This window comes from Solea senegalensis, linkage group LG1 (assembly GCF_019176455.1).
Source record: "Solea senegalensis isolate Sse05_10M linkage group LG1, IFAPA_SoseM_1, whole genome shotgun sequence".
Taxonomy (NCBI): domain Eukaryota; kingdom Metazoa; phylum Chordata; class Actinopteri; order Pleuronectiformes; family Soleidae; genus Solea; species Solea senegalensis.
The window spans coordinates 40,980,803-41,000,914 of NC_058021.1; the positions used below are offsets into that span (position 1 = coordinate 40,980,803).

General features: G+C 39.4%; 1 protein-coding gene across 4 annotated transcripts in view; it reads left to right on the forward strand.

Annotated features, from left to right (window-relative positions):
• The first annotated feature begins 12,416 nt into the window (after window positions 1-12,416).
• Window positions 12,417-20,112, forward strand: part of LOC122767821 (solute carrier family 12 member 7-like) — a 47,084-nt gene continuing 39,388 nt past the window's right edge. For all 4 annotated transcript variants that reach the window (XM_044023320.1, XM_044023326.1, XM_044023336.1 and 1 more), the window contains exon 1: window positions 12,417-12,772. In XM_044023320.1, coding sequence (XP_043879255.1) covers window positions 12,526-12,772 — 247 coding nt within the window. In that variant the 5' untranslated portion in view covers window positions 12,417-12,525. The remainder of the gene's footprint in view (window positions 12,773-20,112) is intronic.

A 20,112-nucleotide genomic window follows, 5' to 3' on the forward strand; every position in this document is an offset into this window, starting at 1 on the left:
TTCAGCTCGCAGTAATGGATGTTAATATAACCAGCACATGCTGATAAATCAGTAAGAAAACATTACAGGTGTCATGTGTAGGCTAGCGACTGTTTAATGAGCTGTTATGTGCACAGTGTGTTTAGACTCCATATTCAATCCTCCCCTAATACTCCTGCTGCATTCCCCAGGCCCAGCCGCCACAAAAGATAAATCTCCACAGGAGCCACAGAATAAGCTTCCTTGTTGTTAATTGAGATTTAGTGCTAATATTAACATTCTTGGTGCAGTGTTTGAAAGCTCAAATGTGTGCCAAGTCCACTGGAATAAGGTTTAAAAGTAAAGAGACAGTAAAGTATGGCGTGTCCTGTTACACCCACACCTCCCCCTTCACTCCATCACAGACCTTTCATTTCACCTGTATTTACACAGACAAGACTTGCACTCTATGGAGAATAAAAAGTGCTCCACTGGACTGTTGGTTCTGTGGAGTTTCATGGTGGGGGTCATTTGAGTCGGCTGTGTTCTAGAAGCTGTGGCTACTTCTGTTCTATTAGATTGACGAATGATGTGGCTCCATCAGCTTCCACTGGACGTTCACTGGACGCGGAGTCAGGATGTTATCAGCTTCATGTAATCTCAGTCTCAATCTCATGTGGGAGTGGGCTTGAATCTGATCACTTCAAGCACAGGAAAGTTTACCGGGCTCAAGTCTGAGATGAATGTACCTGGCATTGTGTTTATTACAGATGTAGAATTAATGTGATGTCTTTGGAAATATTGGTTATAAAGAAGGAAATATGGAGAAAAATGCCACCATCTGTGTGGTTCATTCTTTGTGAAATTGCGTGTAATTTGGGCAACGAGTGTTTGTGAAATTGTTCCACATTGAACAAAGACTTCATTTTCTCGTGTTTATTGCCTTGAAGGAGCTCCAGATTATTGGCTTGCCTGTGTGACACACACTGGTGTCACTGTGTGTGTACTCTGTCTTGCTGATATTGCCAATAACAACATACAATCTTCTGCAGGGTGGAAAAAACAATAAAAAACACCAACGGAGTCTTGAAGAGGTTTAGATCCGGCTTTGTTTTGTTTTAGATTTGAGAGTTTTGTTGAGTTTTGTTGAGTGTTGAAATTCTGTTTGAAGGGCTGCTGCTTGTCCTTCAGGTGTAAAGTAAGATTCTGAACACAGAAACCATCAGAGGGCTTACAGGCAGTTTCGCTTCATCTGAAAACAAGCAGCATTTCTGTGGTGAGGCCGTGAAATTTCAGGCTGCTTTAGCTTTTCCCATATTTTGCTCTCACTTCCCTCAATAAACCAACTCATCATTCAGAGTGGGAAATTGGCGTGAGTTCCCCCCCGAGCAGTTAGAGGAATCTGCAATTAGATTTCTTTTTCATACCCTGCAGATGTAAAACTCACAAGTTGGAACACACACAGCTTATTAGGGGTTTAACAACTTGGGTTACGTTAAGTTGAAATTTACCAGTCTACCCACACCAGTCCTCGAGGGACAAAGCCACGCACAGCACACTCAACTACCCCACCAGGCATCCGTCCATGCCCCGAGGCTCCCAGCCAGAGGAGCCGCACGGTGCCAAGAAGAGTTAGGGAAACTCACCTCATAGAACATGTGTCATGTCCTTTGGAGTTATTCATGGTTGTTCCAGCCTCGTGGAGGGTAACACAAGCAAGCGAACAGCAGGAGACAATGCATGCCAACGAAAACAAAATGGGTTGTGTCCTTTTCTTTCAAAATAAAGCTGCATGTGCCTTTGTTATCACATGTTCCTCCGTCCATCCTTAGTCCTTCACATGAGGGTCACAGGGCCTGGCATGGGGCGAAAGACGGGTCCATCATAGGACGACATGTAGAGACGAACAACCATTCACTCCTATACAGGCAACTCTACAGTGTCCAATGAACCTCTGCTTGTTTTTGGACATGTCTGAAAAAACTGGAGAACCCAGAGAAATCCCATGCAAACCCCACACAGAAAGGCCCAGACCAGGATGCAAACATGTGATGGACTCACACGTACGTGTCGCTGGTGGACAGGCCTGGCACTTGTGCTGGGGGTAACTCGTGGAGGTTAGCAGAGCAGTGTTAATCATCTCTAACTATGCAGCAAACAAATGTTAATGTTGTTTAAGTTGTTTGACGACCAACTCACGCATATGCAGCGGTGCTTCTTTTTCGTTTTGGATTGACGTCAAGCATCGTCAGACTGCTTTGTGGACCCGTTGGTTTGTCTTGCATGCCTCAGCACCCATTACCAATGTGTTTTGGACAAAGTTGTGCCCAGACATTTTGGACATGGTCAACATTGCGTCACCATCGCTTAAGCAACATTAGCAACTCTTGCTACATAGATACATGCGGCCAGGGCCCAATGGCCTCCTTCACGGTAGCACAAATACAGCTTTGCTGGCCCTGTTCACAATCCATATTTGCTTGTGATGATGGAGCAACTTGCGCTTATATAGAAACTGCTAGTTTCTTAAGTCCTAATGCGTATTATTGTTGTTTGTAGTATTTCTATTTCTCTTGAAATTCACTTCATTTATGGTTCATTTAAGGTGAACTGACCAAAAGAACAGTTGATTTCATCCTCAAAGGTTTAAACACAGTTTATCTTGGTTGGCATGCATACACCACTGTAAACAAGGTTATGGTAGAACACACTGTACTGTCTCCCTGAGGCCTGAAACTGAATTTCACCTGCTAGCTCTGCACTCAGCACAAAGGCCTTATTGTGATCAGTCAGATTCCACTGTTAATCATGGGTGAGATTATGAGACTTTGATATATATATATATATACTGTACACACACATACACATGCATAGGGTTGTTGTTTTTGGTCACACCAGCGGTCACACAGATAATATGGAGAGAGTTGCACGCAAGAAGTCACAAGGAGGAACTCATACACATATGACAAACTATACTATTTTAAACATCACATTTAAAGCACTGTGTAAAGCGTCATCATTATTTCACGCCTCACAGGTGTAGAAATTAGTTAAATGTGACTTTAAACTTCTTTATGAGCAGAAACCTGGATTAACGTTCATGAATCTGAGGACAAATATTAAAGATCATGTAGAAGAGAGGAGATGAGACAACCACTGTCAACAACAACATTTTATATCATATCATTTATAGATTTTACTACAAACCATTTCTGATATATATTTTTATGTATTTATCCAACATTTTGTTTATATTCTTTTATATCTTATTTATTTTTGCTGCCTTTGTGCTATACTGTGTCAATATAAGTTGCTCAGGGCTGCATGAAAGCTCATTATCCACATTATCCATAAAAAACGAATCCAGTAACTCTGACTGACTAGTAGTATTTTACATTTGTGGGCTCAAAAACAGCTGCACGAGGAAATGTCCTTGGATGTAAAACTCAGTTTTATTCACGTGCCTATAGCACCATCTGCTGGACAAAGCATGGGAGGCATTAATGACTCTGACTTCACATCACGTGAACATTTAAACTGTGTTGTGATTTAAAGAAATTGAAGAATATGCAAAGAATAATAATATACACCATCTTGGAGCACAAAGAGAATCTTACAAAGAGGAAGCACAGGCATGTTACTATGTATTCTCAGAGTATCTTCATTACTGAAATAAGAATGTTCCCAGCTAACTCAGTTGGTATATTTTGCTTTCCTTGAAAAAAAAAGTCAAATCTTTGTTTTATTTTGTTTGGTTTAATGTTATTCCCTGTTACATTACAGTAGAAGCATGGCTTTCACGTTACTCACGCTTCAGTGATCAGCTCATTGGGTCATCACACAATTCCAAAAGTATTATTTATGATTGTATTATTTTATTTTTTTTTAAGTAATAATAATAATAATAATTATTATTATTATTGCAATTATCATTATAGGAATTGTTATTATTATTATTTATATATAATTAATATATTACATGATCTTGTTTCGGGCTATTTCAGTTATTCTAGAAGTCCTGGAACTGATGTTCATATCCCATCTGCTTAATAATGCTGAATAAATGTTAAAAGCAGCTTTTTTAATTTTTGTTTTAAGAGAGAAAGGTTACTTAATTTGTCATGTAACATCATTTTCCTCAATAAGGAGGACTTTTAAATGTGGAGTCTCCATGTTGCTCCACCAGCTAAGACATGCCACCTATACTTGCTTTTATATTTAGAACAGTGAACAGTGGGTTGAATAGATTAAGAGTGCCCTCTTGTGGTTGACCTCAGCTATCTGTGTACATTGAGTTTAAACAATTGGAGCTTTCCACCACTGATATTTAGACTAAACATACAAATAAATGCAATGAGAAAAACATGAAAAACCGTGGTTTCGGCACAGATATTCATTCATGAGGTCTAGTAATCATTTTATAAATCATTAATTTATTAAGGCTGTAAATATATAGCTTTGAGAAATATGAATTCATATGTATTTGTCATTTTTTATTTATTTCTATGCGTGCCGCAGCTGTGATTCACATGCACACGTGTGCAGATGATGCACACACACACACACACACACACAGTCTGATGACTTCACATCGGACATTACATTGACTTACTCTAACTAACCTTAACCATAGCTACTACTGGCCTAACCCTTACCCCAGCCAACCCATACAATGTCTTGAACCACCTTCAAATGTAATAATGGAGCCCATGAAGAAGAGAAATCACCATAATGTGAATGTGTAAACAGATTTGGGTCCCCACAACATCATACCTGGAACACACACACACACACACATACAGCATTAGTCCGTCCCCTATGACTATGGCAGCCCTTGGGGTCTTGTTATACTCTGTGTTCCATCTGTATGCAGACAAAAACAAGCTCATTTCTGTTCTTACACACATTATATAATGTAGATCACACTCAAAGTTCACTTTAGTAACACAAAGTGCTGTCAGTGTCTTATCAGTGTCTTATGTACAGTATCTATTTATCCCAGCGTTAAGCACTTACTCCTGAGGTTATATCACAGCGATGTTGTCAAAAGGTTGAAATGGTTTCATGCAAATGTCAACGTTTCATTCTTTCAGAACTGATTTGCCTTTTATTTACATATCTATATATCTATATATATATATACATATATATACATATATATGTGTGGATATATATACACATATTACACATATACTGCTTATAAATGTTTCTGATGAATCTGATTTGGGAAGGCTTAATACTGTTTTGTTGTAGAAAGTAATTGTTTGCATCATGCTCCCCTCTGTTCACACTACAGACTCAGAGGATGTGCTGCCAGTGGGGGCCTACAATGGCTCAGCAGTGGGGTCGGGGGTGTTTATTTCAGAATAAAAGCTTCTTTTCATGCTATAGTGCTGAGCCACATATGCTCCAGGCCCCAGTCATTTCAACCACACAGCTGGAGCAGTCTTCAGGGCCCAGTGAGAAGCTGTGTTAATGACAGTGCAAGAAAAAGGAATATTAATATAACCAGCATCAGCAGATTGTATTTCATTTATTTATTAGGTTAAACCCCTTGAGATTGATCATCTTAATTTCAAGGGAGTCCAACACACTAACAAATTTGCTGTAAAAACACAACATACAAAAACTACAATTACAAAACATTTGTATTAGAGTAATTTTGACATGGTTTAATTTACAAACACTTACTATACAATATACTACTTTTTTTAATTTATATATATAAATTAGAATAAGAAATGAAAATAACTAGTACCGCGCGCGGTTCTGAACGGGTTCGAGCCGACCCGCGCGAGTCGCCGTGTGCCACGGCTCCCCGCGCGCCTCGCGCTCTCACCCGTTCATTCACCGCGCGCGGTACTAGTTATTTTCAGTACTAGTTATTTTCAGTACTAGTTATTTTCAGCGTCCCCGCACATGTCGATCCAAATTTCGGGGGGGATCGGCAACGTATGGCAAAGTTATAGGGCACTTCCTGTTTAAAATGGCCGACTTCCTGTTCGGTCAAATGCGCGTCCGTAAACGTGTTCAGGGAAGTTCCCTTGTCTTACATATCTAGTTTTGTGCAGATCGGACAATCTTAGATTTTACTTCCTGTTTCGGGCATTCCACTTCCTGTTGGGAGGTCATCTTTTGCAGACATGCTCAGGACAGGTCCCTGGTGTGACATATAAGGTTTTGTGCAAATTGGACAACGTACTGCAAAGTTAGCGGGCACTTCCTGTTTAAAATGGCCAACTTCCTGTTCGTCTCTGGAAACATGTTCAGGGAAGGTCCCGTAACTCACATATCTAGTTTTGTGTCAATCGGACAATGTAAGACTTTACTTCCTGTTTCGGGCGTTCCACTTCCTGTAGGGAGGTGACCTTTTACAGACATGCTCAGGACAGGTCCCTGGTGTCACATATAAGGTTTTGTGCAGATCGGACAATGTACTGCAAAGTTAGAGGGCACTTCCTGTTTAAAATGGCCGACTTCCTGTTCGTCTCCGGAAACATGTTCAGGGAAGGTCCTGTAACTCACATATCTAGTTTCGTGTCAATCGGACAATGTAAGACTTTACTTCCTGTTTTGGGCGTTCCACTTCCTGTAGGGAGGTGACCTTTTACGGACATGTTGAGGAAGGGTCTGGGGTCCCACATACTAAGTTTCAAGTGGATACAACAATCCCTGTTGGAGCAGCATCAAAAACTATAAATGTAATTCTGTCTGCTGTCACCAGGGGGCGCTGTATTTGAAAATTAATATTTTCATATAGACGTGTTCAGGGCCGGACTGTCATCAATCCTTGCAAGTTTGGTTCAGATCGGACCAGGATTGGCAAAGTTGTAACAGTTTGTTTTTTTAGAATTTTCTACCACCACCAGGAGGCGCTGTTTTCAAAATGTACCGTTTCAGCAACACAGTCGTCTTCAGGAACTAACCATCATCAACTATAGCAAGTTTGGTTGGGATCAGACCTTCCGTCGCAAAGTTATAAGAGTTTCATTGTCTGTTGTGAAAAATTATTATTATCTCCAACTTTGGCGCCCCCTATCTCGTACGCCATACAATATTTTAAAAAGCTTTTGATAACTTTTGATGCTCAACTCGTCCACATTGATCTCACCAAGTTTGAAGGTGATCGCACAAAAGCTCTAGGAGGAGATAATTGAAATACAAGCTGTCATACTGTCTGCTGTCAACAGGGGGCGCTGTTTTCGAAATTGAATATTTTCATATAGACGTCTTTAGGGCCGGACTATCATCAATCCTAGCAAGTTTGGTTCAGATCGGACCAGGATTTGCGAAGTTGTAGCAGTTTGATTTTTTGTCCCAAAAATCCGACTTTGCGTCGTTGCCATGGCAACACCGTTAAACGATTTGTCGTCATATTGATCACGCATCATCTACCATGTGTTTTGACTGTTGTCACCAATTTTGAGTGCGGTACGATTATCTGTGTAAAAGTTATTCCCGAAATCGTAAAAAAACTTTTTTTTGTGTATTTTCTTTCACCACAAGGAGGCGCTGTTTTCAAACTTCACCGTTTTTTCATAGACGTCTTCAGCCATGGCCCATCATCAATCATAGCAAGTTTGGTTCGGATCGGACCTTCCATCGCAAAGTTATAAGAGTTTTGTTTTTCTGATGCGAAACATCAGAATCATCACGAACTTTGCCGCCCCCTATCTCGCGCGCCATGCGACATTTGAAAAAACTTTTGATACCGTGAGCTCCTCAACTGGTCCACAGGGACCTCACCAAGTTTGAAGGTGATCGCACGAAAACTCTAGGAGGAGTTAGTTCAAATACCATTGCTGCGAATTCGCCAAAATCGCCAAAAAATCGCCAATCAACCCAAGATGGCGGATTTCCTGTTGGGTTTGGATCATGGTCATAATGTAATTTTTTCTTCATCCTGACCCACTACACATGTGTACCGAATTTCGTGCATGTGCGATATTTGTGTTGGTCATGGTGAATTTGGACAGGTGGCGCCGCACTTATTGGCCCCTCCCACATTCAATTTTCAACGCACATTCCCCGAACCTTTTTCAGACGTAAATTTACACCACGATTGATGCGGTCACAAAAATCTGTGAGTTTTGGGGTATGGGAAAGGCCTCAAAAAGGCGATTTACTTTAAGGAATAATAAGAATAATAATAATAATAATCCTTCCAGTTTCAAGAGGGTTCTTGCAACCTTGTTGTTCGAACCCTAAAAAAACAAACGTCCTGTGTTAAATGTTGCACGGTATCCTCATGTGGCATCACAGGCAGTGAGAGTCAGCTGTCAGAAAGCCAGATTAAAAGAACATGTAGTCAAGCACCATGACAACAACACGACTGCATCCAGATCTCTCCCAGAGGAGAATCTCCCTGAAGACCACAGAGACTGTTTGTAGACAGCTGAGCCGTATTTTTCACCAGTTGACAGAAAGGTTTAATGACTCTTCAGTCAGAGATAACAACCAAAATTAATTCACAGTGTGGAAATAAAAAATACATTTAAAAATAATAAAACACCTTAACACCTTTCAAGACTATAGTGCATATCCTGGGGGTATAAGAGGGAACATAAAAACACTAAAAACAGATAATACATGAAATAACAATGATTATAATTGTTATTTTTAATAATTATTATTATTATAGTATAGTAAGTATAATTTCAGTCTTATGAAACCAATTATGTTGTCAGTTAATTTATATTTTAGTCTTTCTCTCGGGTTGACTATAGCTCAGTGGTAGAGTCGAATGTTGTGGGTTTGATTCCTGCTCCATGCTTCTTTTCATATTAAAAAACGGGAGTAGTAGGGATGCTCTTGTCCGATCCGACTTTTTCAGTGCTGTTGCTCTGAGTATCGGTGCGTATCGATACCCGATACCAATCCTATACTATTGTTGAATTATTAGACTGTATAGCTTAGCATGTGAAAGAGACTGAAGGCCTGAGGCTCGACTTGAACATTACTTTCCTAACTTTAAAACAAGATTAACACATATAACATATGTATATATATAATATATAACATATAAATAAACTGAATTTTTATTGATTAAATGTATTATTGTTATTATTATTATCTTATTTGTAAACATTTTGTGCAAACAGAAAATCTAATTCCAATATAAGAATATATAACAGCAAACAAGTAGCTTAATTAAGTCAAACACACACAATAAACTTATTTGTCAGTTTTTAGTGCAGTTTCATTTGAACTCGTGTCGTGCAAAATCTGTTTTTGTGTGTGTTTTTAGTAGTTGTTGGTTTGCTGTGTTTGAGTGCTCATCGTTACTATTACACAGCTAAAGCTCAGTGACATTTTTATTTGTGTATGATAAGCAAATACTTATTACTTATTTGTGTATGTAAGCAAAATACTGATACTGAGTGTAACGCCTCCTAGAGGGGAGTGGGGTGAGTCTGTGGTTGGGGATTTAGGAGATTTTAACGTATGTGTGTGAAAGTGTTTTGTATTATGTATTTTAAAGCTTCTTTGTGGAGCTCGTGTTACTTATTTGGCACAAACAGGATGTGAGACTAAAATACAGGGCTGACAAAGTGTAATCATTCCTATGAGCGTTGTTTTACTCATCTCCATCTAATCTCATCACCTCCTTTCAGCTCCGACTTGCTGGCAAAATTAAACACTGAGTTGTTGTTTTTTTCACAGTCAAAGCTGCATGTGTGTCTTCTTTCTAACACCCTGATCATCTTGAATTCTCCCAGATCTCATATATCAATCATTAAAATCAATTTGCTTCCTAGATTCAACCTGTTTGAACCCGCCCATTTTTCATGTGAGCAAAAGTATTGGACCATGTGACTGACAGGTGTGTTGTGTTGCCCAGGTGAGTCCTATCACATTGTTTATTCAAACAAGAAATAGCAGCGAATGTCTACTCTCACCCTGTTGTTGATGTTTTGTTTGTAATCTGCTGAACTTACTTGTTAAAGCCCTTTCAGGCAAATTGTATTGGGCTGTATAAATACTATTGAATTGTTTTGAATGAATACTGTACTGTATTTTCTACATGCTGCACAATTATTGATCTTTATTTTATTATTATACTTTTTATTTATTTGAAAACCTTCACATTCACCTTTAAGTGTGTGTGTATTAGCAACGGCTTGCTCATATACTGCATAAGACCAACTTCCACTCCCATCGTTCCAATCCAAATGCCAATAATCAAAGAATTTGACAGACATAACAACAACAACAAGGCTGGTGGTGCCCTAAGACTTTTGCACTGTATGTACTGTATATATAACTTTTAATCAGACACTGAACTGAACTGACCTTTTATTATGTAAACAAAACACACCCAGCCCCCCAACTGCACCACTTACCCTCCCAGCCCTCAGTAATCCAACTGTCCTGCCAGCTGTCTATTTTAGATGTCCATGTTACACCCTGCAGGCAATTACTGTCTGCATGCTCTCCTGCAGTTTGTCTGAGATGTGTTCTGCCCTAAGGAATTGTGGATTGACAGAAAAGTAAATGGGTATCAAGCTTGGTTTTGAGGGCCACACTTGTGAAATAGACGATTAGACTATTAAGACTCAAGTTTCAATCCTTGGTACCTGGCATCACTAAAACATGAATTTTTATTTATTTTAATGCATAAAAAGTCAATCGTGTTCTGTGTGTTTTAGTGGTCAGTGTGATTCTTTGTAGTTTTCATACTCCGACAAAAGACCCTGGGCCTGCGGTCATCAGCCCCTTCTGCTCATGATCCACTGTCTGACTGTGGTGGGCGGGGCCTGTGCCATCTCTTCCACTCCTTTAGGCTGACCCATGACAACAATGAGTGTCCAGTCTCAGCGCTTAATGAGTTTTACGAGCGTAGAGTGGGTGTGGTGTGTGACTCCTCACTGCAGCCGTGTTTATTTAATCATTTATTAGCCAATCACACACGGGAATGTTACATTACTGCATTGTGTTCTGTCTGACCTGTGATTCTGTGATTTTCCATGCTTTGTAAACTATTTTGTCAAGTTACATTCTTCTCATTCAGTGTAAAAACAAGATTTTTTTGTTACAAGGGTGCTGCTTATGTAATCTCATTGAATGGGTTATGTGAGCGAGCCTCAAACTGTGTCTGTCGAAGTGAACAGTCGGTGGATTCCCTTTGAATTTGGCAAACGGGGAGAAACAATTTGTGATCTTTCGTTTGAGATTTGCAAGGCCAGTTTTTTATTAAACTGACGAAAATGACAATTTTATTCATATTCCAGATTTTATTGATAAAGGAATACATGCTGATGACCCCACTGATGTGCATTTTGGAGTTTTAATTACCACTCGTGCCAGTAAACTACATGTCTGAAAACTTGCTTGGAAAAATAAAGAGGTCATCCTCACCAGAAATATTGACAAGTCATCTATTCTAAGCTGTAACAGGTCACAGTTATTATGGCGAGGTGTTGGCAAATAATTAAACCATCACTGCTTTTTAAATTAGAATGATTCATTGACTTTACGTGGCAGGCCATTGATAGTGGAGGATGTAGAGGGTGGGTGTTAATTACCATATAATTTTCAGGAAGTGTGTAATGAGTTTAGTGTGACATGCCAGAACATGTGCTCCATTGATACTACAGTATATTCTTAGCTGTTTTTTTCTTACTGACCTATCTCAGTCTAAATAATGGAGACAATTACATGCTCCCCTTTGATACCAGTCGATATACAGTATGTACAATACATTGCAAAAGTCTTTGGGCACCATCAGCTTTGCTGTTGTTATCCTTTAAATTCTGTCATCATTTGCATTTGAATTAGAATGACGGGAGTAAGTTTGGTCTCAGCAAGCTGTCAATGACTTGAACTCACACATCATGTGCATGTAATGCTCGAGCGTTCCTTAAAGAAACCTGGTGTAATCGACCTTTTTCACAGCAGTAATCTTTCGACGTGAAATATGTCAACATTAAATAGGGTTCCAAAAAAAGAGCCAGTGTTGTGCTCTTGTTTTAATATATATGTACTACTTGACCAAACCTGGAAATTGTCCCAATGACTATCCCAATGATCATACTTTAAATCTGCATACAGATTGTGTTGAAATTGATCGAATTGAAAACAATTATACTGTATTTATAATGTAAAACAACAAACTTAGGAATTTGATGTGATTTTACTCTTGTAGTTTACATTTTCTCCTTAATGTTAAATACTGGATCATAAAGTATTTTGTTTGTATACAAAACTTTGTATGTTTTAAATTAACTTTTCAAGCATTTCTAACAATTTGACGACAAAGATAAGTACGAAAAAGTAAACTAAACTTTAGAACTATAGCTCATCCTTCAATTAACACGTTTCAAACGCTCTGATTTGGCTGTAGGGTTGATTGACATCGCTCCTCGACACTTTCAGCCAATGAGTGAGCTTTAGGGGCGGGCTTATATGTACTGTAATCATCCTCTGATAAAGTGAGAGCCCGTGTGTGTGTGTGTCCCGTTGTATACTGCTGCGCGTGGGTTTGCCGTCTCAGAGGGCGAGCGCAGAGGTAAATCCGGCACGTGGGTCATTCCCCTCCACCAAAAGTGCGACGAGACACAAGACAACATGGGGGAAAGATTTGTGGTTGTGCCGGTTGACACAGGAGGGGCTGCCACCGGGATGAGGGAGCCCTCGGACTCGGTAGTCGTTGACCCGGTACCGGACACCGGCAGCAGAAGCACCCGCGGCGGCGACAGCGACGGCGGCACAGTGGCGGGGAGAGAGGCGGGGGAGGACTCTGTGTTCGAGCCACCGGAGGACCCCAACGCTGTGGTGCCTATCCTGGAGTACAACAGGGAGCCCAACAAGTACGGTAAGACGGATGGTGGTTGTCCCACTTCTTATCCCGCCGGTATCTCTCCAAGGATTAGCCGTCGAATTTGACTTGAGCTCCTGCAGATATGAGACAACGCTCCAGCCTCCACAAAGTAAACCTGTACAAAAACAAAGATGATGTGAGACAGTAGTCTGTGATGTGAGACAGTCTCACATCACAGCTGTATTACAGGTGTTCCACACACACACACACACACACACATGCTCGTTCAGTTTCATAACTGAAAACTGAAAAACTAAAACTAGCATCTTGCTAAATGCTACGCAAAGACTGCGCGTGTCGTCCAATAACTGATAATTAACACTTAAATCGTCAGATTATTTGGGGCTTAGTTCTGTGGGTTTGGGCACTTGTACATTTTTAATACTTCCCCATGATTTCATACACATTCATATTACTGCGTTTCATTTAGCATTCATGTTTATTTTAAGGTAATTATAAATAAAACATAATATAATGAAATGGGAACAAATATATATAGATACTAATTTATCTATGGAAAACAGAATCCATAAAGGAACAGAATATCTATTTTACTACTTATATCTATTTAATTTAATTACATTGGGGTCTTTTTTTAACTCTTTAAATAGTTTTCCACTATGGTAATATGTAGGATTCATTATAGAATCTTATATTCATGATACATACTGGAATTCTTCCGAATATAATAGGCCCGCAGCAATAAATCAATTATTTATTTCTTGCCAACTATTTTGATAATTAATGAATCGATTTGAGTCTTATTTTCAATATCTAAATGAACTCTCTCTGATGTTTCACTTTCTTAGTTGTGAATATGTTTTGGTTTCTTAGCTTCAAAGAACAAAGAAATATGATAATGAAAATAATCCTTTTTTGTTGCAGCAGCAATAATATAATGTGTTCTGCGTTTTAGGGCAAGGATTTTAATGACTTCTTTCAGATATTTAAAATAATATTTGCCCAAAACATGAGTTGCATGAATTGGAACTTTGTCCTGTTCTAATTTTTGAAATGTAGAGAAAATAAGGAAGTGGATGTCTTGTGGATCTATTTTAAATAATATAAGTTACTAAAGAAAAATGTTGTTCAAGTCCAAATAGTTCATGGAGCTAGTGATGATCCTGCATAACAAAGTACAGTAGATTAGAAATGTTGCTATACTATTAAACTATATTTAAATGTCATTTTCTCTCTGAGACGTCATCTTTCCTCTAAAGCGGCAAACAAGGTGCTACTATAGCAACAGGTTGAGGGTTGCTGGACTACTGCCTGGCACACAGGCCTAGTAAACATGCAACACCAGTGTCCTGATGGCTTACTGTATGCACAGACATCTGTTGTGTGTGTGTGTGTGTGTGTGTGTGTGTGCTGGTCTGTGATGAACATGTTTTGGAAAACTGTGCTGAGCTGCAGAAAATGGGTCACGAGCTGTGGCGTCTTTGGGATGTAGTAACGTACCGTACTTCATGTCAGAAGATGGTCATCGTGTCAAGATAGATGCGTCTTTCCACTTTACATCAAAATGAAAGCTTTGAGTCCCTAAAAGTTTAAAAAATATCAATGAACGTAAGAAATCTCACATTTGTTGTTGTATTGTTGCTGTTGACGGTGTGTGGTCGGTTATGTTTGGTCCAACAGAACAATGAGTCAGAAATACTTCATTAATCCCACTCCTACTCCACAGCTTTTATCATGTCTTTTATTTATTATTTATTATTATTCTGTGTAGTACTTTGGTCCATTGTGATTGTTTTTACATTCATCCATTTTTATATACAGTATATGGTGTTGACACCTGGCAGAGATTCGTAATGCTTGTGTTTATTATACATTTCTGATTTTCTAAATAGTTACCATGGTGGATTACTTATACACCACAGAACACAACAGAAAATACTTCAAAGTAACAATTTGCACATTAAAGGATATTACTAAAATAAATCTTATAGGCTGCTTACAGCTAAAGCCTGTCTTCTCCAGCTTGCTTGAGGTTTTTTTGGAGGGCTGTGGTGACAGAAGTAACGTACTGAGGGCCGTAGTAACCGAGGACTTAGCCGAATCATGTAGCCGTCGATGCCTAGGATATATAGCCTTTACCGTGACATTTGTTTAATTGTTATAAGGCCTTACCAGGTCCTAACCTCACTTCTTCTCCATGTCTAACCCTAAACCCCTGCTCTTTTCCCTGATATTGAGTTGTTTCTTGGGCGTGATACACTTCGATGCCGTCTCTTTTTCCACTTTTCTGTCAAAATCCTCTGTTGCAGTGAAAACTTTGGGAGTTCTTGCTTGGGGAATAGTTGCCGGCCTCAGTACGTCACTTCAAAATCCTCAACCCTTGCTTGGCGCTACGTTCTGCAGAGTGCGTTGCTTAATTTAGTCCTGGCGGAAACGCAGGTCTGTGATGAATCGTTCCGCTGATAAATGAATCAGTCTATGTATATAGGAACCTAGAAACGCATGAATAATAATAAATAATAAAACAAAATAACGGACAATGTGGGGCAGTTACAGCGCTAACTTAAACAGCAATTTTACTATACTATACAAATACTGATACAGATGATTTGTTAGTAACAGAATGGTATTAAAGACTTCAGCCCTTCACACTATATTTTAAAAATCATGCAAATATATGAAATAACACACTTAATATTACCTTGAGTCTCGATAAATAATAGCTGATATCTCACCATGGCTACTGGCACAATATATATATAGCTTAATCTGAACCAGAGTTACAGAATAGCCATGACAACATCCTCCTCTATGATGCAGAAACAGGTTTGCACTTGTATTTCAGTCTGAATGCATGGATTGAATTTCTCGGATTGAATGGATTGAATCTTAAATCAAATTGAGGAGAAGATTGGTGCGCACTTGTAAATGCACGTTACATGCGTTGCTTGTGTTGTACATTCATCTGTGGTAGACGGGGATTGCTTTTATTGTGTGTGAACTTTCATCAGCAAACATTTTAATCTCACGAGTATGTGTTACATGACTCCAACCAAGATTGTGTCCCCTTAAAGGGCAAATAAACAACAGTGACGTGACTAGCAACAGTAAGTGGCTTTGCCTTATGATCAGAAAGTAAGTTTCATGCCACGTCTGTGTGTTTCAAGTCATTCGTCTCAATGTGGAAACATGTCTTCCTATTTTACCTCTTTATTTGGGAGAGGCTGAAAGGTTTAGGTCGCCCAAACCTTTCAGCAATGGAACCCCCATAATCCCAAAGAACATTAAGTATTTGCTTTTCCATGGTTCCGGTATGTTGGCCTACCATCAACAATCTGGCATAAGACAGTAGAGTTTGAATTGGGGGAAATATCAAATTGTAAATGTTAATTCAAATATTGCCGTTTTTTCAGTTTTTTTCCCTTCATTAAGCCTAAATGGCAAAAATGTTTGTGATTGATTTTGACTGTAACAAATGGAGGAATTGGAAATATGATCTGATCAAACTTTACAGTATAACTAAGATTCTGCTCTTGCACAGCGGATGTGATACACAGACAGATGATGGGTGTGACTGTGTCATCTCATGCAGCTCTTCACTATTTTTTGTTGTTTCTGGATTTCAGTTTCATTTCCTTATTTCTCTGTGGCAGTTATTGCATAAAAAGGCGTAAAAGTGAAACACCTCAAATGAATAAGTGTTGCGGATAATGAGTTATGGATAGTCTGGTATTATCCACACCATTGGTTGTTCAGATCACCACAGTACGATGTGTGAATTCCATGTAGTTGCTGAAGGGTGTTTTATTTGGGTCTCAAGAGAAATCAAATACAAATCAAAATACAACCTGGGCTTTAATTTGAGATGTTTTGTGTTTGCAGGTCTAGGGACCCCAAGGGTTCCATGAAGAGGTCCCAGAGGGTAAATAAAATGAAATATGAATATAAATGTTCATATTCATAAAAATGTAAAACAAGAAAATTAATATACTTAAGAATTAGAAGGATCAAATATAGATACATATTTCTATATACATTTAAGTGGCTCTGTGTTGTAGTGTGGATGGATCCGTTGCTGAATGAGCTCCTGGCTGATGTGTTAACTCTCACATAGTTCCTAAATCATTAGCATCACAGTCAATACTTCATACACAAAGCTGTGTCATTCACACGTTATTCAGGTTGGTTAAATAGCTATCTATGAATTCCAGGAACGTCTGTGTGTCACATATCTCTTGAACCGACGGTCCGATTGATTTCAAACTTGACAGGTGTCTTGGAATGGGCACGAGTGAGTGCAGTGCCAGTTTGACGTTGTTTGGATAGGTAATGCAAAAGATGTATCGGTAATAGAAGCACACATTGGCTTTCGCCACTCTGCTGCAGCCACTCCCCCTCTCACTCACACAGCACTGTGAGTGAGACGAGGCGCTGTGAAGCTGAGGCAGATGTACGATATCTATCGTCTACGATAGTATCTTAATTGTTGTTTTTAACAATGTGTGAAATCACAATATCGAGTATGTCGGAATCATTTTGCAAGAACCAATCAAAACACGCCTTTTTGAGAGGCCACACATTCATGTGCCCACTACACAGCATCATGTCGGCATGCATGTGTGCATTCTTGTTTTAAAAAAGCCATGCACCTCGAGGTCATGTGCTGCCCTCTGCTTTATTTGTGGCCATGCAGTCAGCACACTGACACCAACTGGGCCCTGACATCCACTAAATCTGCTCCTGCTCCTGTGGAGCCTCCCCATGTCAGTCCTGTGTGGGGAGTATAAGGACATTATAATAGTTTTTCAGTGTATATATAATGACAGCTTAACGTTTCTGTTGTATGTATTGGAATATCATTCTTGCCAGAAGTGATGCAGGGACACATCTTTCTTGTCTTCACCAAAACCTTGTTGTTTATAAATCTCTGCTTTGATTTCAACAAGCAGCTGCGACCAGACGTTCAGTGGGTTAGACTTGAAATGCAATATACTCATTTAAAGTGCTTAATTGTCCTTCAGCAGGAACACGTTTTCATATGAATGCAACTCTGGACGGAAATACATCTTGTGACATTGCAGAAGCTCATGGAAACAATGCCACAGCGAATGAGTGCTGTTATCGAAGCTAAATGCAGTCCAAGCAAATATTAGAGTGTGTGAGCCTTTTTTCTGGCCACAAGTTCTCTGTCTATAGTGAGAAATATGAGAAAAACTTGGAAAATGTTGATCGGTGTTCGTCAAACCTGGAAATGATGATGTCCTCAAATGTCTTGTTTTGTCCACAAACCAAAATGATTCACTTTTAATGATTTTTTTGTTATCCAGAGCAAAGAAATGAAGAAAATCTTCTCATTTAAGAAGCTTAAACAATCGGAAATCTGGTTTTGATCATGAAAAAAGCTGCAAACCGATTCATCGATTATCAAAATAGTTGTCGATTAATTAAATAATCGATTCAGCTCTTGATTGTAAGGAGTGATTGCATTGTGTACACAAGCGCACACACAGAGAAAGAGGGAAAAACACGCAATTTGTCGATGACCACTCAAAGCTGCTTTACACTACAGTTTAGCCATTCACTCATTCATCCAGCGCATCTATGTGCAGCGGTTTTTCTGTCACTGTCTTTCAAACCCATTCACTGCTGGCTCAGCTGTCAGGAGCAGCATGAGCAGAGCCAGGAATCAAACCCACAACCTTTGAGCTTACGCTACCATCTTAGACAGTGTAGCAAGATATTTTTGCCACATTGCCTAAGTAGCAATGACACATTATGAAGTAGGAAAAGCCATTTAAAATGCCCTCTCCATGAAGTCTTTCATAATAGAAAAGCTTTCCACCTCTTCCAAAATGTTTCCACAGTGTCCAAAAGTGTTTTTTCTAGCTTTATATGAAGCATTACTTCTCTCAACAATGATATATCCTTCCATTTTAAGAGCCAACAGGGCTGTAAATGCAGTAACACCTTGAGCATCTTTCTTCCGGGTAATGCCAGCAGGTCTTGCCCCAAATATGGCCATAATTGTGTGGATATAATGTAATATTTTTGAACGGGACCCACATTATATGGAAAGGATTTTAAAGACATCAAACTGAGACTGTAATTTAAAAAACAAAACCACTTTATCAATTTCCAAATTGGCTGTTGAATCGTTGAGTAATTGGTTAATAATCGATAAAATGTTGACACTCAATGGAAACCAACATAATCAACGTGGAACCCTGCTCTCTTGTAATGCTCGGTACAAAACCTCAGCTGGTGTTTATTTCAGGTACGTAATAATAATAATAATAATAACTGAAATACATCACTACTGAGCAGACTGAGAACATATGGCAGGGGAAAAGCACATAACCTGTTTTTCCCTGTGAGCTTCTTGACATTTTTTTTCTCCTCCTGGTCGTTATGATGTGAAAAACTATGTTCAGCATTTACTTTGAGTCATTTGGACCTTACTGCCTTAAGAACACCTAATGAAGCACAGAGCAGGAGCTGGCATGGAATATTAGTGGTGACTCAAATCAACAGATAAAGTTTGTACATGAGGAAAAGGGTTCTAGATACAGTGGGAGCTCCTTGGAGTTGGCACAGTGGATATCAGGTGTCAGAAATGTGTAGCGAGACTCATCGTGCGAGTATCATGTTCTGCTCGTCTTTGAATGGCGAGCCTGAGAATGACCCGTGTAACCCCACCCCCATACATGACTGCAGTACAGTTGAAGGCCACACATGCAGTGGACGCTTCAGTCACTTCCAGCTTCTCTCGTGACTTGATGAGCTGTCGGCCCAAAAAAAGAACTGAGCTGACAGCACACTCGAGTCAGCTTCTGTTTTTGCTGAACACACTCATGTCCACCGACTTGGCATCTCAAAGGAGACGTTGTTGCACGCGACGAGCTCAGTTAAACGTCCTCGTACAGTTATCACTTTTGAAATCATGTTGTTTTTTGTTTTTAAATGAACTATCGTTGGCTAACTATGAAATGAAAACCATTAAAATACCGTCTGCAGAGACACGCCTCCTAACAGTGGAGGGAGTGTCACCTGAGCCTGTTATGACAAACACTGTGGAGTGTTTAATGGAGGACTGACATGTGTGCTGCTGTTACCTGAGATGCCTTCAGTGTCACTGTCCATGTGTGCAGTAAAGTCACAACAGACCTCATGTTGTCTTAAATCATCCCGTCAGTGCTTCCCCTCCACTTTACGTGTGGAATGTGACAAATGGAATTTTCCTTCAGCTGCTGTGAACGACTGTAAACAAATGTAATGGAAATGTTTTCTCATGGAAAGTTGAAGGCCCAATCTGGATTTTACCGACATACTGTATATTAGGAAAGAACATTTAGGACATTAGGACTTTAAAAAAA